The sequence below is a fragment of the Mesoplodon bidens genome (genome assembly GCF_964165515.1).
Source record: "Mesoplodon bidens genome assembly, chromosome: 14".
Taxonomy (NCBI): Eukaryota; Metazoa; Chordata; class Mammalia; order Artiodactyla; family Ziphiidae; genus Mesoplodon; species Mesoplodon bidens.
This window is the reverse complement of record NC_138170.1, coordinates 53,133,651-53,161,071: the sequence shown is the minus strand read 5'-3', so window position 1 is coordinate 53,161,071 and position 27,421 is coordinate 53,133,651. Positions and strand designations below refer to the sequence as shown.

Here is a 27,421-nt window from a genome sequence, read left to right as displayed (position 1 = left end):
TAAAGAAGATGTGGTACATATATATATAATGGAATGTTATTCAGCCATACAAAGGAACGGAATTGGGTCATTTGTTGAGATGTGGATGGATCTAGAGACTGTCATACAGAGTGAAGTAAGTCAGAAAGAGAAAAACAAATATCGTATATTAACGCATGTATGTGGAACCTAGAAAAATGGTACAGATGAGCCTGTTTGCAGAGCAGAAATTGAGACACAGATGTAGGGAACAAACGTATGGACACCAAAGGGGGAAGAGGCAGGGGGGCGGGTGGTGGTGGTGGGATGAATTGGGTGATTGGGATTGACATGTATACACTTATGTGTATAAAATGATGACTAATAAGAACCTGCTGTATAAAAAAATTAATAAAATTAAATTAAAAAGCGAAGTGGTAGCTACAGTGCAGTCCCACTCTGTGAACTATTATTAAAAAAAAAAAAACTATTGTGAGAGCACAATTTTTCTTTTCTTTCTGTCTTTCCTGAGTTTTCCTTCTTTCCTGATGATGTTTTGAACCTGTCAGAACCAGTGATCCCACAAATCACAGATCACTAGTGCCAGTGAAGGAGGTATCTGTCAACCTATCTTAGAAACTACTGTAAGAACTGCTAATCTATATTGCAGAGAGTCAATGAACAAATGTTTAAACATTTTCTTTTCCTTAGTTGGTTTTCCTTTTGTGTATCATTCAATTTATCATGATCAAAGATTTTAGGAATTATTTTTGTAGGCAGAGCAGAATAGGATGATGTGAAAGATAAAGAAATGTGGTATCTGGTCTGATGCTAGTCTTTGACTATTACTAGCTGGTGCATGAGAGTAATGGAATAAGTTCCTCTTGCCATGTGGCTAATGTAACATGGAAAGTCAAGGTATCTGCCAGTAAGAACTTCAGAACTGAATGAATTCAATGAGGTTTAGGTCAGCAACATTTGATCACAAACGTGTCTATTTCCTAAATGCAGGTCCACTGTCACGATGGCAGACTGGGAATTTCAGAATTAGTTGAGGAACTTAAAACAAAACAAAAAAAGAGATCCCTAGGCCTCAGCCATTAGAGATTCTGATCCAGCATATGTGGGGTGAGATCCAGGAATCTGAATTTCTAAAAAGTTCCCCAGGATTTCTGATACACAGCCTGACTGCAGGAGTTGGTACTAGCGTCCCAAATGTATAGATGACAATTTGTTGGTAAGGTAACAAGGTAGAGATATAAAATCATGAAATTTTAGCATTTGGAGGACTTTTAGAGAACACCAAGTTAAAACTCCCCCCTTTATTTCCAGTCAGAAAGGTAGGAGTCCTGACTAGTTCACAGACACACCAGTTACGGCTAGATCTCTTGCTTTCTGGCATTGCTATGATACTACACAGGCTTCCCTCTCTTACTCTTTAGTTAACTTATCTTACAAGTCTTTAAGTAAATATATTTTAATTTGTCTACAGGCACTAATTACTTTTTCTAATTTGTTATTCCCATAGGAGTGGACAAAGTTGGAACTGACTGGATGTTTACTTAAATGTGCATTCTTGCCTACAGGTCTCTTCACAGCTTCCTCGGGTCCCAGTGATCGTAAAGGTCAGAGGCCACAGTTTTTAGATCATATCATTTCTCACAGAAGGACTGGTTGATATATGACATGTGAAAGCAGGACCACTACCAGGTGAAAGAATTACTAATAAAGCTCCTTTTCTTGGAGTCACTGAATCAGGTTAAAGCTTCCAGGTGACAGGATTCCATGAAAGAGAACTGAAAAGTTGCTTCAGGGACAAATGGAGGGAAAAAATAGTCAAACTCCTGCACAGGGTGTGAGCTAATCTCACAGCTGTCACTCTGATGGTAATTTCTGCCTACTATTTATAAACTAAGACTTAAGATAAAAGTACAAGATGACAAAGTGTTCTAAACACAATTCAAAGTAAAAAGATCTAAATGCTAAAATGTGTCCAATAGGTAAAATTTTAAAGTTTATCTTTCTAAAGTAGGACCCGTGTGCAAATACACACACACAGAAATAAAAATGAAATAAAAGACATAAAAAATTTCAGTGAGTACAGAAAGAAAGTGCTAAACTAAGATGCTATAAAAAGAAAAATTTGAATGACTGAAGTGTAAAGAGTAAAATTCTAGGACTAACAGATAAAAAGTTGAAAGCAAACAACAACAAAACTCCCCCCAAACTCCCCATAACAAGTAAGTATGAGCTACGAAAAGAGCAAAAATTAAATTAAAAACCAGAACAATTGAGTAGAATATTAAAAATATCATTTTTATAAATAGATGAAGCTGCTCAAGTGTCTATCAACAGATGAATGGATAAACAAAATGTGGTATATACATATAATGGAATAATATTCAGCCACTAAAAGGAACAAACTTCCCAGGTATGCTATAATATGAATGAACCTTGAAAACATTATGCTAAGTGAAATAAGCCAAACACAAAAGGATAAATATTATATAATTCCACTTATATGAATTATCTAGAATAGAGAAATTCATAGAGACAGAAAGTAGATTAAAGGTTTCCAGGGGCTCAGGAAAGCAGCAGTCGGGAGTTCTTGCTTAATGGGTATTTTTTTCAGGTGAGGACAGGGTTTTGCAAATAGTTGTAACAGCTGTACAACACTGTGATGTAATTAATGCCACTGAATTATACACTTAAAAATGGTTAAAGTGGAAAATTTTGTTACCTATATTTTACTACAATAGAAAATAAGCCAAAACAGACTAAAAATATTAGTATGTAACAAAACAATTAAAACCAGAAATTAAGATATTAAAATAACAAAATAAGTTAAATATTGCAAGAATATCACCCCTAAACACAATTTAAGGAACCTAAGGAACCTAGCAAGTATGAGGTAGGGGAGGGCTGTCAAAGAGCAGCATAAATAGCTTAATCTCAAATAATTAGGATGCCCATATAATTTACTATCCTAACCAAGACACTTCTGAGAGGAAAGGGGACACTATTAGTAATAACACAGGGAAAATATGTGTAGACTGAGACTGTTGGAGGCAACCCAGGATATGTGGTCATTCTACATACAAGAGCAACAGGTCCTCAAAGTTGAGGTCATGCCCACAGCTTGGGGTCTGGCCAGAGTACAATGGTCTGAAAGCATCTTCCTGAAGGACACAAGTGGTATAAAACGCAAATCGCTTTTTCATTTTTTTTTTTTTTTTTTTTTTACAGAGAAGTAGCACAATTACATGGTCTTTACTGAAGTTTCCTAATTTGGGATTCATAAAACAATCAGCATATTATTAGATTTTTATTAAGAGCTATTATGCTAGTCTAGGAATTTTAGAAAGCCAAATTATACTTTGAATCGCACTGGTAGGCACAATAAGGAGTTCTTAAGCTGAATCATTTTTCATAAATCTACATTTTTAATATACAACATTAGAGCTCTATAAATATATATGTATATATTCTTTTATACTTATATATATGATTACAGACAATTAAGCCTGAATATTTAAAAAATCAAACCAGAATTACTGAGAAAATTAGAAACTGATACCCAACGCATTCTTTATTTTTTTTTTTTTTTTTTTTTTTTTTTTTTTTTTTTTTTTTGCGGTAGGCGGGCCTCTCACTGTTGTGGCCTCTCCCCTTGCAGAGCACAGGCTCCGGACGCGCAGGCTCAGCAGCCATGGCTCACGGGCCTAGCCGCTTCTGCGGCATGTGGGATCTTCCCAGACCGGGGCACGAACCCGTGTCCCCTGCATCGGCAGGCGGACTCTCAACCACTGCGCCACCAGGGAAGCCCGCATTCTTTATTTTTAAACTAAAATTAATCTTAAACGCCTACACATAGGTTAACTTAAACAGTCCATACCTTACATGAGAAGTTCCGACTTGGGATGTTTCTTGCTAACTCTGATATCCTGGGTTTATTCTGCAGACACTTGGTTAGGTGATATTTTTTCAATTTTATTCTATTGTAATAATGATCAGCGAAGTTACAGTGATTCACGTGCTGTTTCTGCATGCATTTCCCAAGGTGAGGAACACTATACTTCAAAGCCTGGAGAAATAATTTGCTCTTCTGCTGCATGATATCAAAGTCCCTGGTTTATGCTCCCTTTGGGGCTGCCAGCACATGAATGATTTTCATAGGAATGACTATATAGTAGTGGGTTCTCAGAGCATCTAAGATCTGCAGTTCTTATCCCTCCCCTTTGGGGCTGTGTACCCCTCCGGTTACAAATAACCGCAGACAGCTGATAACTCAAAGTATCTGAAAACTTGTAAAAGTTAAAATTTAATTCAAATCACACTTCTTGGCAGATGTGACATAAATGTCTCATTTGTAAAGTCAATCCTGTCAGGCTCAAACTATGCAGCACTGATTCTGGTACACACATGGGCAAACTAAAACAAACAGAAAACAAAAAAAACAAAATAAAAATTTGCAAATAAATACATAGACTTAATGGAGGCATCTCAGGAACTCTGAGGGCTTTTAAAGGCAAAACGGCTTTGATTTCACATAATTCAGAACTTATCTTTGGTTTGTATGTGGAGGATAAACTGGAAAAGTCCAATTACTTAATAAAGGTAGAGGAGAAGGGATTAGTATTTATTGAGTGTTTGCTTCGTGCCACATGCTTTTATATACTTCATTTAATTTAAACTTCATACGGACCTGATAGAGTAGCTATTATGATGTTGGCCTTACAGGTGAGCAAACTGTGGCCCAGGAAGGTTTGAGCAACTACCCCAGGTCACCTGAACAGTAAGTAGTAGAGCAATAAGTCTATCTGGACATAACAACAACTGGACTTTAATGTCAAAAAGGTGTTTAGCTCTTTAGTTGAAAAAAACAACACTTCAGGAGGCACACATGAAATGTGACGCCATCTGTTTTCTGTTAGGAAGCTGGTGCTTATTAACCTATTAAGGTAAGTAAGGCTAGTAAATAGTTAAGTCAGAGAAACCTGGGTTCAGTTCTTCATTCCTGCACTTACCACCTGTGTTTAGTTTCATCATCTGCAAAACAGTGATAATGACCCCACTTACTCTATGAAGTAGCTGTTCTAAGAATGTTCTAAGAATTTATGTTAAAATCTTAATGAAGTGTCTGGCACGTAGTAACCACTCAATAAACGGTGGCTACTATTTTTAGGGCAGGAAAAATCTAGGTATGTTGCACACTGTTGAATGTCATCATGGAAGTCTTCCACAAATTGCTCCTCGGTATCAAAGGTATTATACAATAGTGCGTCAGCTTTACCACAGCTCGTATCCGCTACGACGCCCCTGCCCCTCTTGACCTCTTTCTATGTCGCAGCAAAATAACGGGGGAGTGGGTAAAGGGGATGTGCAGTTGACACCAGCAAAAACAAACAAAGTAAAATAAGAGAAAATAAAATAAAGGCTCTAAACCACTACATTCGTGCCCGCAGCCTCCATCCATCCATCTTTCACCCACAGGGAGAAGACAGTAGGCAAGGCTAGGGATAGGGGTAGGGTAGACGAATGGGTGTTCCTGGGAGAACCTATTCGTTTTCCCTGTGCATCCGAGTGTGAGAGGGAGCGGTACCATGTGCCACGCAGTGAAGGGACATCGGTCAAAAAGCTAGGACCAAGGGACTGAGGGATGGTTGGGTGGGGGTGAGGACGGGGTGAAGGGAAGAGACTCCCAGCCTACGCCCCCCCATACGTACGCAAACTGAAAGTCAGTCTCGCTCTAGACACCGAAACGAGTGAAGGCAGGCCGGAGAACCCGAAGCTCTCAGGAAGGAGCGCAGCTGCCACCTCAGGCGCGGTCAGCCGAAGTCTGCGTTCTGCAGCTAGCAGAACGACAGCCTACCCAGAACCGCCCGGAGCTGGTTTGCAGCACGCCGTCTACGTAACCCCCGTCTGGCACGAGCCCTAAGTGGATTCCGCCATCTTTATTGTGGTCAGGAATGGTTTTTTTTTTTTTTTTTTTTTTACTCCCCCTGGGTTCATTAACGCTCAAAGATATAAGCCTTTTGGTTCTTTTCTAGTCTTCAGAGCTCGAGATGAAACAGGAGAGAAGGGAACCAAAAGGGGCGACGTCTCACTAGGTCTGCCACAGTTCCCTCACCCTCTGGTATGCCCTCACTCAAGATGGCCACCAGCAAAATGGTGCAGTGGCGAGAGCCGCGCTGCCCTGGTTGCTAAGGAGACGCGACTACCGGAAATGCGGAATTCGGGGAGAGAGCGCGCGCTAGGGCAGTGGGAGGGAGCCCTGGCGTCACAGATCCTGACAGGGAAGAAGTAGGCAGGTCCTGGCAGCGGGGAGCTGTGGCGGCGGTATCTCGGGTATAGCCAGCTCCAGCCGGATGGAGTCTCGAGTTGCGGACGCCGGGGCCGGCCAGGCTGAGCGCACAGCGGGCGAGGGCCGGACAAGCAGCGGCTCCGCTCAGGGACCCGCAGTCTCGGCGCCCTTGGGTGCTGCCCGGTGGAAGCTCCTGCGGCAGGTAAGGTAGAGCCCTTTCGACTCACTTTTGCTTTTGGCCACACCCCTCGCAAGCGAGAGGCAGCTACTCTCCCCTTGGCAGCTCGGGGAGTTCCCTCACAGTTTTGCCGGGAGCCTCCTGAGAAGCGCCCCCCTTGGTTCACCTAAGGGTCGCGCCAAAAGGAGGTATCAGGTGGCATTGGGCAGGGAGGGGGCAGCCGAGGCTGAGTCCTGGGAAACTCAGATGGAAGGAGAAGATCTCTTTCTAGACATTAGCCTGCATCTGAGGGACTTTTCTCCTTGCTCGCCAGTAGGTTCGGTGGGACCGCCGCTCCCCAGTCCATACTGTTCTTCTTTCCGGCTTCTGTTTTACTTTCTTCCCCTGGTTTCTTCCCCCTTGCTTCTTAACTCCTAGCCTGGTTCTAGCTCCAAATCTGGCCCCTCTCTTGGTGATCAGCGTGGTTGACTGTGTTGGGACAGTGACGTTGCACGTGTTGCTTCGGTTTCTTCCGTGGAGCGGAGAGCGAAGGGAGTTGCAAGAGCTGCCCCCGCGCCCTCCAGCTTCGCTTTCACGCGAAAGTTACATGTTTATCTTATGGTTTGAAGCGATCAGAGAGATTCTTGGTGTCTAAGTATGTTGATTTGTTAACTGGCGGTTATCTTTTAGCACTTAAAATTGCTGCTGTTGCTGGTAACTTCAGTCGTGTGCAGGTTTGAAGATTTTCTGATTTGACGACACTGACGCTCTTTCCAAACTGCTTGAAGTGAAATCTGTTTATTGTTTACACCCCAGTGTTATGCTTCTGCCTGGGGTTTCCTGCCGAACACTTTATTCAACAGGACATTTTCCATTTCTGACTTATATTTCGAGGAGAGTTTCCCAGCTATTGCCAGGTTACTTGAGATTGTGCTTTTAGTATTTTGGCGGTTACTTTGTTTGCAATTGTCTCGAGTCACCTTTTCATACAGTGGCCTTCCAGTGCTGTCCTGACACAACTCAAAGATCATTTGTTTGCTGATGCATTGGAAGCCTTTGCAGAGCATTAATGATCTGGTTTTGCAATTAATGTTACAAATGGTATTATAGGATAATAAAATGCAAGTCCTCATAGATCATTATCTATAGGAAATTTCTACAGTGAAGTAAACATCAACTAAATTTAAAGTATCAGAATAGTAAATTAGGGCCTTAAAATGATCAATCAAATCTTATCGTGACGACTTAAGAGATTCCTAGTAAAAATTCTAGTTGACCATCACTTATATTCATTCCGAATTGCTGTCTACATTAGAATAAGTTTCAGCTATGGCTGCCATTTGAACTCCTCACATGCTTTGAAGTTTAATGTTTTGGTATACATGTGCCCTCTGCTTAGAGTCTTTCTACTTCTCTACTTGATGAATGACTGTTCATCCTTCAGACCTCTATTTCAATCTCCTCTTACGTGAAGGCTCTGCTGACTCCTCTGGCTGAGTTAGACCTTCAGCTCACTATATGGGTGAACCTCATATCACATTATTTTATGATCATTTGATAAGAGTTCAACTTTCTCACTAGAATAGGAGTGTTCTTCCTGGGAAAAGGTGATATTTTATTAATCTCCATCTTCTGCATCAGCTCTGGCTAGTTGATTTTTAGTAGATACTGTTACATGTTGTGGAAAGCCTGAGTAAGGACAGTCTTTAAGTGGCCCACAGCATCTCATCCTCAGTGTATTGTATCAGTGAGTAACAAATAACTACACCGTCACAACTGCATTCAACAGTGAGCATTTATTCTGTTTGTGGGCCACCTGGGAGCTGACTGACATAGGCTGTGATCAGCTGAGTGGCTCTATGCTGCATGCTTGGTCCACATGCCTCTAATTCTGGACTGACATGTTCTCATGGTGACGACAGAGGTATAAGAGAACAAACGCAACCACTGAAACACATTTTAAACACCTACTAATATTCTGTTGGGCAAAGTAAGATACTTAGCCAAGCCTAAAGTTAGGGGGCAGAGAAGTATGTTTTTTTCTTTGAGGGAGCAGGGGAGAAAGTGAATATTTTTCTATAATAATCGAATCTTCCATGTATTTTAAACATTTGCAGGCTTTTAGTAAATACGTTTTAAATGAATGGACCATTTGCATCTTGTTAGCATCCAGCTGGAAAACTGTGAGGAATCTAAACAATGCTAGAGATATGCAATTCTTTTTCTCTCTCTTATGTGACATCTTCATGACATCTGCTATGTCTCCTTGTTTTCTCCCTCACAATTCTGTCTTTCCACTAGGGCTCCAGCGCTATCTCATGGCCCTTCACCTTAACTGTTCAATATTTTCTATGTTTTATAATTAACATATTTGAGAGAAAACCTGGTTGACCTAGTTCATCATTTGATACTAGGTTGCATTGCTCTTGGGTGGCCTCAGCCTGCAGTGGCTTGAAGCGGGATTTTGGTTCATGGCCAGAGATTGAGGTTGGGCCGTGGCAGTGAGAGTGCTGAATCTTAGCTACTAGACCACAAGGGACCAGTGGCCAGTGACGAGGCCCTGGCCCATCAGCTGTTGTAGAAGTGAATTTCCACATAGAGACGGAAAGTGGTGAAACAAGTGTTTATTAGGAGGAAAAGAGTACTTGTGGATAGACACATGGGCGAGCTCAGAGAGAGAGTTGTGTCCTTGTGGTAGTTTGAATCACTTTTATGGGGCATTTCTTCTGGGTTTCCTTTGGCCAATTATCTTGCTTTCCCTGGTTCTGAGTCCATATCAGTATATCTCAGGGTCCTCCCATGTGTGTGTGCGTGCATCTCTTAGCCAAGATGGATTCCAGCAAAGAGGCGTATGGGTAGGATGGCATCACTTACTATGGGGTAGCACCCCCTCCCTGTTTGACCTTCAGGGAGCCTTTCTGTGCATGTGTAGTGGAGAAGGTCTCCTTGACTTCAAGAATGGGGAATATGTGGTCTTTTATCTCTTATCTGGGCAGGGCTTAGCTCTTCTCCCTCCTGCTATTTTGGAGTATCTGCCCACAGGGGATGAACTCCAGCTGCTCATCCTGGGGCCCATCTATCTCCTGCCTCAACACGGAAAATGGCTGACTTTTGAGTCTAGTGCCCACTTTAATTACATGAGGTCTGAAAGTCTATGGATCAATATCAATAGAGGCTATGGATATTCTGTAATATTTTCTCTTTGTTGTGTCTCATTACCTGATGGCAAAGATAGCTGTTGGCAACTTCATCGTCCACCCAGCTAGTGATCCAGAAGAAATAACCCTTTTCCCCAACACCCAAATCATTTCCTCCAAAGAACTCTAAGAGGCGGAGTTTGCACCAACTGCTGTGTCTAGGAGACTAGTGCACTTTGGCCTGCGTCATGAGCCCACCCTGTGGCAGGGAAAATAACAACCCTACATTATTGCATAGAGAGAGAGGGGGGCATTTCCCAAGGGGAAGGGATGTAGAGCAGATGAAAAAGTAGCAAATGACCATTACATGCTTACACACATCTCACAACCACCTACAGAATGAATAATGGGGCCTAGAGGTCTGAATACTTGGCTGAAGAATCCAATTAATGGAATATTTCACAGTGCAATTTATTTTTTTAATGAAAAAATATTTACTTTTTAAATTTTTTGGCTGTGCCTCGCGACATGTGGGATCTTAGTTCCCCAACCAGGGATCGAACCTGTGCCCCCTGCATTGGAAGCGCAGAGTCTTAACCACTGGACCGCCAGGGAAGTCCCTCACATTACAATTTAAATTAAAGCAGGATGATATATGTTTGAGACTGTCAATGCGGAAAGAGACAGCATGATTTCTGGAATAGAATTTCATACAATTGATTTTAGTCCCAGATCTACCACCCTTAACTATTTGTATGATGGTGAGCACCCTCTTTGGACCTCAGTTTTCTCATTTGTAAATGAAAGAGTGGGACTAGATTTCTTTAAGACCTTCTTCCTAATAATTATTATTTCATTCATTTTTGTAATATTTAATTCATGACAATACCAACAGGTGGTATAAAAAAGCTTGTGAAGAAGGACAGTTAACGTGGCAAACAACTCAACAGGGAAGGGCAGGAATAGTGCACTGGCACTATTCAGTTCACATGGCCCAGTTTAATAGAGGGAATGGTGAGTGTCTGTTAATCCAGAGAGTCAGTTACTAGAGATGTACTGTATTTTGTGCTCTTTTTAGGCCTTCTGATTCCATTGTAGAAAATGGCAAACAGACACCAAGAGATCATGTCTTAAGAATGGTTGTGTGATGTGCTTGTAGGTCTTGCACTGAGGATTGTGGTTTAGATCCCTACATAAGTGAAGAATTGAGGGATGGGCTCTTCATTGGTTTTTATTGGCATCACTTGGATCACTTTCTGCAGCAGGGGCTGAGCAAGATCATTCGTGCTCTTTCACTTTTTTTTTTTTGCATAGAGAATTATCCGTTGACAACATTTTATACATCATTGTATTTATAAGGGTTTTTTCACATTGTTGAAGTTAAACTGACATTTCAATTGATTATAGAACTTTATGCTGCTATAGTCACAGATGACATAGATTTTTGTGTACTCTGCAGATCATACTTTAACCTTAAGCGTCTACATGTAATGCTCATCCCTGGCCCCCGCTGTTCAAACCTTGTTGACATATACGTCAGTGATTGGAGGAGATTTTCTTTTTTATGTCTCTGATTTATTAAGATTAATAATTGGTTTCATTGGATTCCTTAAAAATATTTAGGATTGTGTTTTAGGTTAAAAAGGTGAATGTGAATGTTTTCTTGAATTAGAAGTATGTAGCTTATCAGTGTAAAAACAAAATAACCACCAATAATTATTTTGAATGAAATGAACTTTTAACTGTGCAGTAAAGAAACTAAAATGTTTAGAAGGCTCTAGGTGTGAAAACATTTGTCTTTTTTTTTTTTGAATTTTATGTTTTGTGTATTGGGTTGGTCAAAATGTTCGTTCAAGTTTTTCCATAAGATGTTACAAAAAAACCCAGAGGAACTCTTTGGCCAACCCAATATTTTCCACAATTAAAAAAATTTTAAAAGCAAAAACTTTCTAGAGCAGTGAATTTTGAGTGGGGTTTGGAAATTTACATATTTTAACAATTGCTGCAGATAAACATCTTTTCATGCTTATTTGCCATCTGTATATCACTTCAATGAAATGTCTCTTCATGTCTTTTGTCCATTTTCTTTTTTTTTAAAGGTGTACATATATTTATATTGGTAAATGTAAAAGAGAGAAAAACTAACATAGTATTGACTTATTTTAAACATTTTATCAAGGCACTTTTTTTTTTTAAATACAGCAGGCTCTTATTAGTCATCAGTTTTGTGCACATCAGTGTATACATGTCAATCCCAATCACCCAATTCATCCCACCACCACCACCCGCCCCCCTGCCTCTTCCCCCTTTGGTGTCCATACGTTTGTTCCCTACATCTGTGTCTCAATTTCTGCTCTGCAAACAGGCTCATCTGTACCATTTTTCTAGGTTCCACATACATGCGTTAATATACGATATTTGTTTTTCTCTTTCTGACTTACTTCACTCTGTATGACAGTCTCTAGATCCATCCACATCTCAACAAATGACCCAATTCCGTTCCTTTGTATGGCTGAGTAACATTCCATTATATATATATGTACCACATCTTCTTTATCCATTCGCCCATCTGTCGATGGGCATTTAGGTTGCTTCCATGACCCGGCCATTGTAAATAGTGCTGCAGTGAACATTGGGGTGCATGTGTCTTTTTGAATTATGGTTTTCTAAGGGTATATGCCCAGTAGTGGGATTTCTGGGTCATATGGTAATTCTATTTTTAGTTTTTTAAGGAACTTCCATACTGTTCTCCATAGTGGCTGTACCAATTTACATTCCCACCAACAGTGCAAGAGGGTTCCCTTTTCTCCACACCCTCTCCAGCATTTGTTGTTTGTAGATTTTCTGATGATGCCCATTCTAACCGGTGTGAGGTGATACCTCATTGTAGTTTTGATTTGCATTTCTCTAATAATTAGTGATGTTGAGCAGCTTTTCATATGCTTCTTGGCCATCTGTATGTCTTCTTTGGAGAAATGTCTGTTTAGGTCTTCTGCCCATTTTTGGATTGGGTTGTTTTTTTAATATTGAGCTGCCTGAGCTGTTTATATATTTTGGAGATTAATCCTTTGTCCGTTGATGCGTTTGCAAATATTTTCTCCCATTCTGAGCGTTGTCTTTTCGTCTTGTTTATGGTTTCCTTTGCTGTGCGAAAGCTTTGAATTTTCACTCGGTCCCATTTGTTTACTTTTGTTTTTATTTCCATTACTCTAGGAGGTGGATCAAAAAAGACCTTGCTGTGATTTATGTGAAAGAGTGTTCTTCCTATGTTTTCCTCTAAGAGTTTTATAGTGCCCGGTCTTACATTTAGTTAGGTCTCTTATCAATTTTGAGTTTATTTTTGTGTATGGTGTTAGGGAGTGTTCTAATTTCCTTCTTTTACATGGAGCTGTCCAGTTTTCCCAGCACCACTTGTTTAAGAGACTGTCTTTTCTCCATTGTATATCCTTGCCTCCTTTGTCATAGATAGTTGATCATAGGTGTGTAGGTTTCTCTCTGGCCTTTCTATTCTGTTCCATTGATCTATATTTCTGTTTTTGTGTCAGTACCATATTGTCTGGATTACTGTAACTTTGTAGTATCGTCTGAAGTCAGGGAGTCTGATTCCTCCAGCTCCGTTTGTTTCCCTCAAGACTGCTTTGGCTATTTGGGGTCTTTTGTGTCTCCATACAAATTTTAAGATTTTTTGTTCTAGTTCTGTAAAAAAAAATGCCATTGGTAATTTGATAGGGATTGCATTGAATCTGTAGATTGCTTTGGGTAGTATAGTCATTTTCACAATATTGATTCTTCCAACCAAGAACATGGTGTATCTCTCCATCTGTTGGTATCATCTTTAATTTCTTTCATCAGTGTCTTATAGTTTTCTGCATAAAGGTCTTTTGTCTCCCTAGGTAGGTTTATTCCTAGGTATTTTATTCTTTTTGTTGCACTGGTAAATGGGAGTGTTCCCTTAATTTCTCTTTCAGATTTTTCATCATTAGTGTATAGGAATGCAAGAGATTTCTGTGCATTGATTTTGTATCCTGCAACTTTACCAAATTCATTGATTAGCTCTAAAAGTTTTCTGATGGCATCTTTTAGGATCCTCTATGTATAGTATCATATCATCTGTAAACAGTGACAGTTTTACTTCTTTCCCAATTTGCGTTCCTTTTATTTCTTTTTCTTCTCTGATTGCCATGGCCCGGACTTCCACAACTATGTTGAGTAATAGTGGTGAGAGTGGACATCCTTGTCTTGTTCCTGATCTTGGAAGAAATGCTTTCAGTTTTTCTCCACTGAGAATGATGTTTGCTGTGGATTTGTCATATATGGCCTTTATTTTGTTGAGGTAGTTTCCCTCTATGCCCACTTTCTGGAGAGTTTCTATCATAAATGGGTGTTGAATTTTGTCAAAAGCTTTTTCTCCATCTATTGAGATGATCATATGGTTTTTCTTCTTCAGTTTGTTAATATGGTGTATCACATTGATTGATTTGCATATATTGAAGAATCCTTGCATCCCTGGGATAAATCCCACTTGATCATGGTGTATGATCCTTTTAATGTGCTGTTAGATTCTGTTTGCTAGTGTTTTGTGAGGACTTCTGCATCTATATTCATCAGTGATATTGGTCTGTAATTTTCTTATTTTGTAGTATCTTTTTCTGGTTTTGGTATCAGGGTGATGGTGGCCTCGTAGAATGAGTTTGGGTGTGTTGCTTCCTCCACGATTTTTTGGAAGAGTTTGAGAAGGATGGGTGTTAGCTCTTCTCTAAATGTTTGATGGAATTCACCTGGAAAGTCATCTGGTCCTGGACTTTTGTATGTTGGAAGATTTTTAATCACAGTTTCAATTTCATTACTTGTGATTGGTCTGTTCATATTTTCTGTTTCTTCCTGGTTCAGTCTTGGAAAGTTATTACATTTGTAAGAATTTGTCCATTTTTTCCAGGTTGTCCATTTTACTGGCATAGAGTTGCTTGTAGTAGTCTCTTAGGATGCTTTGTATTTCTGCAGTGTCTGCTGTAACTTCTGTTTCATTTCTAATTTTATTGATTTGAGTCCTCTCCCTCTTTTTCTTGATGAGTCTGGCTAATGGTTTATCAATTTTGTTTATCTTCTCAAAGAACCAGCTTATAGTTTTATTGAACTTTGCTTTTGCTTTCTTTGTTTCTATTTCATTTATTTCTGCTCTGAAATTTATGATTTCTTTCCTTCTGCTAACTTTGGGTTTTGTTTGTTCTTCTTTTTCTAGTTCCTTTAGGTGTAAGGTTAGATTGTTTATTTGATGTTTTTCTTGTTTCTTGAGGTAGGCTTGTATAGTTGTAAACTTCCTTCTTAGAACTGCTTTTGCTGCATCCCATAGGTTTTGGATCGTCGTGTTTTCATTGTCATTTGTCACTCGGTATTTTTTGATTTCCTCTTTGATTTCTTCAGTGATCTCTTGGTTATTTAGTAACGTATTGTTTAGCCTCCATGTGTTTGTGTTTTTTACGTTTTTTTCCTTGTAATTCATTTCTAATCTTATAGTGTTGTGGTCGGAAAAGATGCTTGATATGATTTCAATTTTCTTAAATTTACTGAGGCTTGATTTGTGACCCAAGATGTGATCTATCCTGGAGAATGTTCCATGCACAGTTGAGAAGAAAGTATAATCTGCTGTTTTTGCATGGAATGTCCTATAAACATCAATTAAATTTTTCTGTTCTATTGTGTCATTTAAAGCTTGTGTTTCCTTATTAATTTTTTGTTTGGATGATCTGTCCATTGGTGTAAGTGAGGTGTTAATGTCCCCCACTATTATTGTTACTGTCTATTTCCTCTTTTAGAGCTGTTAGCAGTTGCCTTATGTATTGATGTGCTCCTATGTTGGGTGCATATATAGTTGTTATATCTTCTTTTGGGATCGATCCCTTGATCATTATGTAGTGTCCTTCCTTGTCTCTTGTAACATTCTTTTATTTTATTTTATTTTATTTATTTATTTATTTATTTATTTATTTATTTATTTATTTATTTATGTGGCATGCGGGCTTCCAACTGTTGTGGCCTATCCCGTTGTGGAGCACAGGCTCTGGACGCGCAGACTCAGCGGGCATGGCTCTCGGGCCCAGCCGCTCCGCGGCCTGTGTGATCTTCCCGGACCGGGTCACGAGCCCATGTCCCCTGCATCGTCAGGCGGCCTCTCAACCACTGCGCCACCAGGGAAGCCCAACATTCTTTATTTTAAAGTCTATTTTATCTGATATGAGTATTGCTACTCCAGCATTCTTTTGATTTTCATTTGCATGGAATATATTTTTCCATCTCCTCAATTTCAGTCTGTATGTGTCCCTAGGTCTGAAGTGGGTCTCTTATAGACAGCATATATGTGGGTCTTGTTTTTGTATCCATTCAGCAAGCCTGGGTCTTTTGGTTGGAGCATTTAATCCATTCACGTTTAAGGTAATTATCGATATGTATGTTCCTGTGACCATTTTCTGAATTGTTTTGGGTTTGTTTTTATAGGTCCTTTTCTTCTCTTGTGTTTCCCACTTAGAGAAGTTCCTTTAGCATTTGCTGTAGAGCTGGTTTGGTTGTGCTGAATTCTCTTAGCTTTTGCTTGTCTGTAAAGCTTTTGATTTCTCCATTGAACCTGAATGAGATCCTTGCCGGGTAGCGTGATCTTGATTGTAGGTTCTTCCCTTTCATCACTTTAAGTATATCATGCCACTCCCTTCTGGCTTGTAGAGTTTCTGCTGAGAAATCAGCTGTTAACCTTATGGGAGTTCCCTTGTATGTTATTTGTTGTTTTTCCCTTGCTGCTTTCAATAATTTTTCTTTGTCTTTAATTTTTGCCAGTTTGATTACTATGTGTCTTGGCGTGTTTCTCCTTGGGTTTATCCTGTGTGGGAGTCTCTGTGCTTCCTGGACTTGGGTGGCTATTTCCTTTCCCATGTTAGGGAAGTTTTCGACTATAATCTCTTCAAATATTTTCTCGGGTCCTTTCTCTTTTCTCCTTCTGGGACCCCTATAATGAGAATGTTGTTGTGTTTAATGTTGTCCCAGAGGTCTCTTAGGCTGTTTTCATTTCTTTTCATTCTTTTTCTTTATTCTGTTGTGTAGCAGTGAATTCCACCATTCTGTCTTCCAGGTCACTTATCCGTTCTTCTGCCTCAGTTATTCTGCTATTGATTCCTTCTAGAGTAGTTTTCATTTCAATTATTGTATTGTTCATCTCTGTTTGTTTGTTCTTTAATTCTTCTAGGTATTTGTCAAATATTTCTTGCATGTTTTCGATCTTTGCCTCCATTCTTTTTCCGAGGTCTTGGATCATCTTCACTATCATTATTCTGAATTCTTTTTCTGTAAGGTTGCCTATCTCCACTTCATTTAGCTGTTTTTCTGCGGTTTTATCTTGTTTCTTCATCTGGTACATAGCCCTCTGCCTTTTTATTTTGTCTGTCTTTCTGTGAACGTGGTTTTTGTTCCACAGGCTGCAGGATTGTCCATTTGTGTTTTTAGACTCACAGAGTTATAAAAGTTATTAGACTGTATTAATCATTAGACTTACAGAGCTGTAAAATTATTAGACTGTATTCATCAATAGTCTTCCTAAGAGTAAATATAACAATTTTCTAGAGGTTAAATACTTTAACTGTCATTTCTAAAATAATGCTGAATATTTTTATTTGGCTCATTTTTATTATTTAAATTAAGACCAGAAATCTATGATTTATTTTCTTTTTAAAAAAATATTGATTGGGCTTCCCTGGTGGCACAGTGGTTGAGAGTCCGCCTGCCGATTCAGGGGACATGGGTTCGTGCCCCAGTCCAGGAAGATCCCACATGCTGCAGAGTGGCTGGGCCCGTGAGCCATGGTTGCTGAGCTTGCGTGTCCGGAGCCTGTGCTCCACAACGGGAGAGGCCACAACAGTGAGAGGCCCGCGTACTGCAAAGAAAAAAAAAATTATTTATTTATTTGGCTGCACCAGGTCTTAGTTGCGGCACGTGGGATCTTCGTTGCTGCTACGGGACCTTCATTGTGGCACATGGGACCTTTTTAGTTGTGGCACGCAGATCCTTAGTTGCAGCACGCGAACTCTTAGTTGCAGCATGTGGGATCTAGTTCTGTGACCGGGGATTGAAGCTGGGCCCCCTGCATTGGGAGCGTGGAGTATTAGCCACTAGACCACCAGGGAAGTTCCTATGATTTATTTTCAATCTTAAAAACAGTTTTGAGTCCTAAAAATGATGCTTTTATATGAATTTTTCTAAGATTAAAAAATTTAGTATTTAAAAAATTTTCAGCTTTATTGAGGTATAATTGACAAATAAAATTGTAAACTATTTAAAGTGTTCAGTGTGATGATTTGATATATGTTTGCATTGTGAAAGGATTCTCCACCCCCATCCCCAGTGAGTTAACACATCCATCACCTTTTTTGGTGTTGTTGTTAAGAACACTTTCTTCCATTCCTCTGTTTTTTCTGGAGCTTTCAAACAACCTAATGTTTTCACTTTGTCTACCTGATTTTCATTGCCTTCTTGTTCCTTCTAAATTCCTTGTGGAAAAGAGAGTCTATATCCCTCTGTCACCTCTAATTTTTTGCCATTTTAGGAAGCTGCTCTCTTTAGGTACTCATTTTACTTCACAGTTCTAGCTCAGACCCCAAACTTTATAAAGTTTATAAACCTTTTTTCTCTGAACTTTGAGTATTTTTATCATGCCTGATAATTCCATTTGAATACTGTATAATCGTATAGTGGGTTGGCAGGAGATATTCTAAAAGTGGTAGGTGGGACTTCCCTGGTGGTCCAGTGGTTAAGAATTTGCCTTCCAATGCAGGGGACGCAGGTTCGACCCCTGGTCAGGGAACTAAGATCACACGTGCCGTGGGCAGCTAAGCCTGCATGCCACAACTACTGAGCCCGTGTGCTCTGGAGCTGACGTGCCACAACTAGAAAGAAGCCAGAATGTCACAACTAGAGAAGCCTGTGTGCCACAATGAAAGATCTCTCATGCTGCATCTAAGACCTGATACATCAAATAAATAAATAAATAAATATATTAATTAATTAAAAAAATAAAAGTGGTAGGTGATAAGTTTATACCTTGATGGGAGATTTGAGTATCCTCTCAAGTCACAAAGCTGCAGATTTTTTTTAATATAAATTTATTTATTTTATTTATTTATTTTTGGCTCCACTGGGTCTTCGTTGCTGCTTGCAGGCTATCTTTAGTTGCGGGGAGCAGGGGCTACTCTTCGTTGTGGTGCACGGGCTTCTCATTGCAGTGGCTTCTCTTGTTGCAGAGCACAGGCTCTCTAGGCGCGCAGGCTTCAGTGGTTACAGCATGCGGTCTCAGTAGCTGCGGCTCGCGGGCTCCAGAGCGCAGGCTCAGCAGCTGTGGTGCACGGGCCCAGCTGCTCTGTAGCATGTGGGATCTTCCCGGACCAGGGCTCAAACCCACGTCCCCTGCATTGGCAGGCAAGCTGTCAACCACTGCGCCACCAGGGAATCCCTGCAGATATTTTTGATGGCCTTAAAATAACCAAATCAAAAGTAATTTGACTTGATCTCCATTATAGTTACCTTTATTGAGAATGTATAGATTACATAAATAAATGTTTGCTTTTATTTATTCTAAGTATATTGCCTGTTACTTTCATTGAGTATTACCTTGTTGACATATTGTAGATCATGGGATTTACTAAACTATAAAAGCCCCTTTAAATATTATACATGTATTGATTTAAATAATTTTTTACCTTAGTGATTTATGATGCCATTACCTTGACATCACAGTAATTTAATTAGTATAAAAAGGCATTTGCGGGCTTCCCTGGTGGCGCAGTGGTTGAGAGTCCGCCTGCCGATGCAGGGGACGCGGGTTCGTGCCCCGGTCTGGGAGGATCCCACATGCTGCGGAGCGGCTGGGCCCGTGAGCCATGGCCGCTGAGCCTGCGTGTCCGGAGCCTGTGCTCCGCAATGGGAGAGGCCGCAGCGGTGAGAGGCCCGCGTACCGCAAAAAAAAAAAAAAAAAAAAGGCATTTGCTTCTTGGAAGTTAATTGGACAAGATCTAAAACAATATATAATATCTACATTTTACATTTTAAAATTTAATTACTTCGTTTTTTTCTTGAGACTAAGCTTTGTTGAGTGGTGTGTTTTTCTTCCTGATGACCATAGTTGATAGATAACAAAAAGACCCTATTTTTGTAAAAACTTTTAAAACAATTCATCCTTTCTTTCTTTTATTTTTTTTTTGCGGTACGTGGGCCTCTCACTGTTGTGACCTCTCCCGTTGCGGAGCACAGGCTCCAGATGCACAGGCTCAGCGGCCATGGCTCACGGGCCTAGCTGCTCCGTGGCATGTGGGATCTTCCCGGGGCACAAACCCGTATCCCCTGCATCGGCAGGCGGACTCTCAACCACTGCGCCACCAGGGGACCCCTAAAACTATCACTGAAACAAGTGCAACAAGGTAAAATAAAACCTCAACAGAAAAAAGAAAAAAAAAAGGGGGGGGCAGGAAACAAGCCAGAAGGGGAGAACAATTACAGAGTATAAAGAATAAAATAAAATTAGAAAAATAAAAGATTTATTAGGAAAAATAAAACCATAAAAGAATCAACAACAGTGAATCAGCAAGGTAAAACAGAACCCCAATCTAAAAGAAGAGAAAAGAAAAAGAAAAAAAAAAAAAAGCCCTGGCTATGGGGGCGAAGTTTAGGTGGGGGCTGGAACTTAGGCAGGGGCAGGGTTTAGGGTGGGGCAGGACCCAGGCATTTGGTGTTACGTTTGATGATGGGGCGGGGCCTAGGCTCAGGACCCATGTAGCTGGAAAAGGCCTTGAGGGGGGCCACATTCAAGTGTGGTGCAGGGCCTCTTCTTAAGACCTGTGTGGAAGGGGAGAGGCAGCACATGGAAGGGAGGGCCTCTGGAGTGTGGGGTTCCGGAGTTTGGAGGTGGGGCCCTGAGTGAGGGTGTGTGGGTGGGGTTGAGGCCCAGTGCATTGGAGGGGGTCTCCGAGTGTAGAGGTGGGGCCCTGGGTGAGGGTGTAAGGGTGGGGCTTGGATTCTGCATGGCAGGAGGGAGGCTCCGAGGGCAGAGGATTAGGCCCGAGCCCAACAGGCTCTCTGGTGGCTAAGTGGACAGGGAAGGCACTGGCCACATTCCCTTCCATTCCTTCGTGCCCCTCCCTCACCATCTCCCCCAGGGTGTCCCCTGTCACTGCTGGACCCCTAACCGCGGGTGGGTCCCGCTGGGTGTAGGAACTACCCTCCCCCAGCCACCTCTCAGGGTTGCCAGTCCTGGAGGTCCGGCCTTTACTTTTGCTCCTCCTTCCTCCCTTCCACTCCCTCAGGACCTGCGTGGCTGGAGGGGGCCTCGGTCGGCAGAGGACGAATCCTGGGATCTCAGCAGGTTCCTGGGCGCCCAAGTGGTCAGGAGAAACCTGGCCACGCTCCCTTTTGATCCTCTGCCCTCCCAGTGGTCCCCCAATTTACCCCTTCCGGCATGGGATCCCTTCCCCTCCCCCAGCCGCCCCTTAGGGGCACCAGTCCCGTCCTGCCTCCACTTCTCCCCCTTCACTCCTCCCATGCCCATGTCCTACCCGGTCGCTGGAGGTTCATCCTGTCCCCTTAGGTGTCCGTGGTCCCTCACCGGTGCCTGGTAGATGCCCTAGTTGTGGGGGGAGATGAATTCCGAGTCCTCCTAGTATGCCATCTTGACTCCGCCCTTGAAATGTATTTTTATTATTCAGTTCAAAATACATTCTAATTTCCATTGTGTTCTTTTTTTGATTCAGAGGTTATTTAGAAGTTTATTGCTTAACTTCCAAATATATTTGGTTTTTCATATCTTTTTATTTTTCATTTGTTTATGACTATTAGAGCACTTTATATCTTAAAAAAACTTTATGGAAATGTCAAACATATACAAAAGTGGAAAAAAATAGTTTAATAACCACTCAGGTTTCCATAGCTTCAACTATTTTTAACTCTGGACCAAATTTGTTTCATTTCTGTTCTCTCATTATGCAACCCTCACCAGATTATTTTGAAGCGAATCTCAGATATAATATTTTTTCTATAAATATTTCAGTATGTACCTATACAAGATGACATTAAAAAATTAATTACAATACCATATTCTATCCAGAATAATTCCTTGATGTCATAAAATATCTGGTCAGTTTCCAAAAGTTTTCCATTGTCTCCTAATTTTTCTTTACAATTTGATTATTTTGAAAACAGGATCCAAATTAAGTTCCAAATATTGTTATTGGTTGATATGTTCAAGTCTTTTTAATCTAAATATTCCCTCTGCGTGTCTCTTTTTCAACCCTTGCCGTTTATTTTAGAAGCAACTGGGTGTTTTGTAGTTTCCCATAATTTGAATTTTGCTAATTGCACTTGATTATGTTGTTTAATGTGTTCCTCTATCCCTGTATTTCCTATTTCCTGTAAGATATAGAGGCTTGATCCGATTCAGATTTGATGTTTTTTGTTTTGTCTTGTTTAGTTGGTCAAGATGGTGGTGGTGTGAGATTTCATCAATAATCATAGTGATGTCTGGTTATTTCTCTTCTTGATGATGATTACCTAGGTTCATGAATTCATGAGGGAGTTGAAAAATGGTGATATTCTGTTGTTCCTTCTTCATTTATTACTTGGGATACTAGTATAAAGAGAAATCTCCCCTCATCTTCCATTTGGATATTCTCAGTTATGGTTCATATAGAAGAGACAGATAAATACTTGATTTTTTCTCCTCATTTACTAGTTTTCAAAATAAGTTGGTTCTTTAGCATTTTTCAGTGATCATCAATGAGGCATTTAAAAAGTTACCGTTATGAACTAATGTGTTTCAATTCAGTTACATTTATTATCTTTGTTAATGCTTGCACTATCCCATGTTTGGCCAATGGACCCTGCTCAGATTGTCTCCTGAGTCCTTTTGATATAACCCTTAATTTTGTATGGCTTGTTTTTTTGTGTGCATGATGCTGCAGACTTATCTTGTACAATTCCTGCCCTTCTTCCAAGGGCCTTACTTTTTTTTTTTTCTTTCTTTTTTTGGCTGTGCTGCGTGGCTTTGCATTATCTTAGTTCCCTGACCAGGAGTTGAACCCACGCCCTTGGCAGTGAAAGCGTGGAGTTCTAACCCCTGGACCACCAGGGGATTCCCCTTACTTTGTTTTAATAAAAAAAGGTATTTAGAGACAGCAGTATGTGCAGTAGGTGTGCTCATTGCTACTAGTTTGGTCATTGTTGTTAGACCTTTTCAGTGGTTAGATGTAGGAAATATATGTACAGTTTTAAAAAATGAAATACATCATTAGTTTATATTATACTTTATTCAGATTCAGAACTACAGGGTTTTTGCTTAACCTCATTAATCTTACAGCTGTATCTCCTTTCTTCCATACTTAAAAACCTAGTTTTCAATGGCACCAACAAAACTACTGATTTGATTTATCTTAACACACACACACCGGCTCAGAATAACATACCTGCCCCTGCCTAGGTATTAAGCTTTGAAATTCAGCTTTTACCCCCTAAGTCTACAAGCTGTTGAAGGTGCTGCTTGTCTTCTCTGCTCTTTCTTTTGGAATTGAGGAATGTTTCACAAGAAAAGTGGTTGCAAAAGCCAGACTCATCTCTCTAGATTTACCTCCTTTTAAAGGTATTAGACTGGTAGATCTTCACTATATTCTTTGCCCTCTGATGCCTTCGAGTAATGTTTTAAAATATTTTGTGCATCTTTTCTAGTTGTCTTCAGTAAGATGTTGGTCTGAATTATGTAATCTGCCATTATTGGAAAAGAAAGTCCCCTTACCACTTAAATGTTGAACATTTAATTTATATTTATATAATGTGACCATAATATTTGGTTTTATTTCAAAGGTCCTGAAACAGAAACACCTGGATGATTGTCTACGACATGTATCTGTAAGAAGATTTGAATCATTTAATCTGTTCTCAGTAACAGAAGCCCAAAAAAGGGAAACTGAAGAGGAAGTTGGTGCCTGGGTTCAATATACAAGCATCTTCTATCCTGAATACAGTATTTTCTTAAGGTAAACATCACTCTAGTTAAGATTTTTTTTTAAGCTTTTTTCTCTTTTAGAAGAAAACAATCTACTAAGAATCTCATTGTTCATTCTATTGAGTTTGCAGGCAGTCTTTATCAGAACTTAGGTTTTGCAACTTTGTGTTTGGAATCCTGTTAACTGGGTCTTACTGTATTCTCAGAACTAAAAAAAAAACATTCTAAGGAATGTATCAGCATTTGAGGATAAAGTTCAAATCAAAGGGTTCATTTAATCATTGTCTCATAGCATTTGATTATGAAAAAAAGCCAAGTTCTTTTTGAGGCAAAGAAGACTGAAAGTGAAAACAGAATTTTTCCAAACTCTTCTTCAAGTAGTAGTTATTTGAAAAATCAAGCTTTGGTATTTTTCCCATTCATGTTTTGTCACTTTCAGAATAGAATCTTAGGAATAGGAGGAGAAAATTCACCCAAAACACTGATATCGTGAGAAGCATACAGACTGTTCTTGCTTTAAAAATCATTAGAAGAGAAATAAGAGAGTTGCAAACTGAAGTAACAAGATATCATTTTTACTGAATTAATTTTCTCTCACAGTTATAGTCTAGCATGTTGCAGTATTACTGCAGGTATTTGATTTTATAAAATCTGCCTTTCTTGACAAGATTTCACATTTTGAAAGGGAGGGAGGAGTACATTTACAGTAACTGTAAGAAGAGCAAAAAACATTTTAAGTGGAAACGTGTCTGAATACAGTTTAGGTGAGGTTAGGAATAATTTTAAGAAAGTTTTCACAAAGGGTGTCTATTTATAGTATATGTTTCCTGAACTATTTTAGTTTAAAATATCTCAGCTCTAAAAGATACCATAATAGCTTAAAATTTGGGATTTGGATAAAAATTCACTAAGGTGGGCAGGGGAATGCAATTAGGATCTGGTTTCATCATATTGATTTATTAAAAACTCTAAATAGAAGGTAAAAACTTAGGGATTTGTGAGCTTGCCTGTACATTCATTATGGGATTCAAATTAGAATACCTCAGCTGCCTGGCATCCTGATGGAGATAATTAGTTTAGTCCTTGATTTAGGAAGGAAAGAAAAATACATTAAATGCTTACTGTTTGCCAAGTACAGTACTACGTGCTTTGATGTATTCTAATTCATGTACTCCTTACAATAACTCTGTGAAGTAGGAATGAAGATGATTAAACAATTGGAAGATAGAATCTATAAGGATATTAAAGAGAAGGAGAAACAAAGTAATACCCCTACTGGTAGGGGTCTTCAGGTATAAAGCTCTAAAACTTATCTTCTACATCTACCGTAACAAGAGGCAGTAAGTGTAAACTGTACCAAGAATAACTTCCTGACATCTTCAAGGCCCTGGTAAGGCTTAGCCAGAGAGAATGTGAAATCTTCTGTTCTTGAGAGCTTTCAAAATAAGGCATGGTTCTCCACCTGGTGGAGATGGCATTGATGTAGCAGTAAAACCCCTCTCCAACAGTGTGGTTCTTTGTGATATATCCATTTTTGAAAGAATAAATATATCTATATAAATATGATATTAAATCCTAGTTTATAGAAAGAAGACAGGTGACTGAGCTAGAATTTAGGCCTCATTGGCTGATTTCTGTGCATTAATTTTGTATCCTGCAACCTTACTAGATTCACTAATTAGTTCTAGTAGTTTTCTGGTGACATCCTTAGGATTTTCTATGTATAGTAAAAAACTGTATTAAAAAAATTTCTTCTTCTTGTCTTATAAGTTGCAATTTCTTGTTGTAAAGAGATTACTGTATAGATACTAGAAATTGTTGTTCCCCGCCCCTGTATTTTAACTTAATTTCATTGTAATAGGAATTTGCATATTCTGGAAACTTTAAAATACTTCCATTTATATTCAGAACCATAAAAGTGCCTGAGTTATTCATTTATAAATGTATACATGTCTTAGGTATAGAAAAAGTTGAGAGGCCTGAACTGTCCTCCTTTCTTTGAATGACTCCTGTTGCTATGGTAATTGCTGAATTAGAAGCCTAGCATTCTTGCCTTTTGGCCTGTCCTGGAGGCTTGGAATGGATAAGAAGTCAAGAATGACTTTGTCTTTGACTGTAGTACAAAAAATGCACGGCATTGAGATCATGTATTGCTTCTCTAAGGAAAGGAAAAAAAATAAAACAAACCCTCACCCCACTGGATTTAATATGTACCCTGTGAGTGCTCACTGAATAAAAACTTGTGGTGGGAATGGTATGCTTATGAAATTAGATGTATGGCAGATTATCCTTATATGTGTAGTGTATCATAGGTGCCCCTTTAAAACTTGACAAGGTTGGTATCTGAGGCAAATATGGATACTGAATTTATATTTGTTTATTTATTTATTATTTTTAATTTAAATTTATTTATTTATTTGTTCATTTTTGGCTGCATTGGGTCTTCGTTGCTGCGCGCAGGCTTCTTCTAGTTGCAGTGAGCGGGGGCTACTCTTTTGTCGCCGTGCGCAGGCTTCTCATTGTGGTGGCTTCTCGTTGCGGAGCATGGGCTCTAGGCACGTGGGCATCAGTAGTTGTGGCTCGTGGGCTCTAGAGCTCAGGCTCAGTAGTTGTGATGCACGGGCTTAGTTGCTCTGCAGCATGTGGGATCTTCAGGGACCAGGGCTCGAACCTGTGTCCCCTGCATTGGCAGGTGGATTCTTAACCACTGTGCCACTAGGGAAGTCCCTGAATTTATATTTTAAAAGTACAGTTTTAATGTTAGTAGTGCTGTTAACCACAGCGGTGAATATTAAAGCAGCTTTTGTCCTCTTGTATTTTTTTTTGTATTTTAGAAGGAACTTTATAGGAGCTTCAAAATGTGGTGCAGTGTATGTAGAAAATTAAAAGACTAATCCATTGAGTCATGTTTTCATGGAGCTTAAATCACAGATATGGGCTAATTATAACTTAATTTTCTAGGTTATTTAAACTCCAATCATGATTGTTTGTGTAGTTTGCTTACATATACATATATTCAAAGTTTCAGTAAATTGAAATATTCCCTAGGTACTTTTTCAAATTATCATATATTATGTAGAAATAATCTTTTAGTTTCCTATAACTAGTAGATGTAAGACTGAAAAAAAAAAACTCTTCAGCCATTTATTTTTGAAAGAGCTCCAAAGTAGCATGGAAAATCAACTTTTTAAACCTTTTCCTTCAGGAAACCTTTCCTCTTTGTTCTTACGCAGCCTCTTAGGACCCATTCCACTCTCTGGCTTACTTTTTCTGATTTTGGGGGACCACTTTTCTTTTTAATCAAGGTAAAATTAATCATTTTAAATTGTGCAATTCAGTATATTCACGATGTTGTGCAACCATCACCACTCTCTAATTTCCGAAGCTTTTCATCACCCCAAAAGGAAACCCCATCCCCATTACTAGTAACTCTCCATCTTCCTCCTCCCCCTAGCCCCTGGCAACTACTTATCTACTTTCTGTCTATATGGATTTGCCTATATTGCCTATTCTGGACATTTTATATAAGTAGAATCATATGATATGTGGCCTTTATATTTGGCTTCTTTGACTTAGCATAATGTTTTCTGATTCATCCATGTTATAGCATATACCAGAACTTCATTCCTTTTTTATGGATGAATAATATTCCATTGTACGGACAATACCATATTTTGTTTATCCCTTCATCAGTTGATGGACATTTGGGTAGTTTCTACTTTTTGGCTATTATGAATAATGCTGCTATGAACATTCATGTACAAGTTTTTATGTGAATGTATAAGTTTTTTTTTTTTTTTTTCTTTTGCGGTGCACGGGCCTCTCACTGCTGTGGCTTCTCCTGT

The 27,421-nt window shown here is 39.6% G+C and overlaps 2 protein-coding genes across 4 annotated transcripts in view; one reads left to right on the top strand and one right to left on the bottom strand.

Annotated features, from left to right (window-relative positions):
* The window catches only part of PREPL (prolyl endopeptidase like), a 55,116-nt gene extending 49,294 nt beyond the window's left edge, over positions 1-5,822 (bottom strand). The window contains exons 1-2 of one of the 3 annotated variants that reach the window (XM_081254961.1): positions 5,685-5,822; positions 3,854-4,389 (exon numbers count right to left, since the gene is read on the bottom strand). In XM_081254961.1, coding sequence (XP_081111087.1) covers positions 3,854-4,072 — 219 coding nt within the window. In that variant the 5' untranslated portion in view covers positions 4,073-4,389; positions 5,685-5,822. The remainder of the gene's footprint in view (positions 1-3,853; positions 4,390-5,684) is intronic. The other 2 variants (XM_081254962.1, XM_081254963.1) reach the window with 2 other exon arrangements.
* Positions 5,823-6,239: 417 nt separating this feature from the next.
* The window catches only part of CAMKMT (calmodulin-lysine N-methyltransferase), a 388,922-nt gene continuing 367,740 nt past the window's right edge, over positions 6,240-27,421 (top strand). The window contains exons 1-2 of the mRNA XM_081254257.1: positions 6,240-6,464; positions 23,435-23,607. Coding sequence (XP_081110383.1) covers positions 6,327-6,464; positions 23,435-23,607 — 311 coding nt within the window. The 5' untranslated portion in view covers positions 6,240-6,326. The remainder of the gene's footprint in view (positions 6,465-23,434; positions 23,608-27,421) is intronic.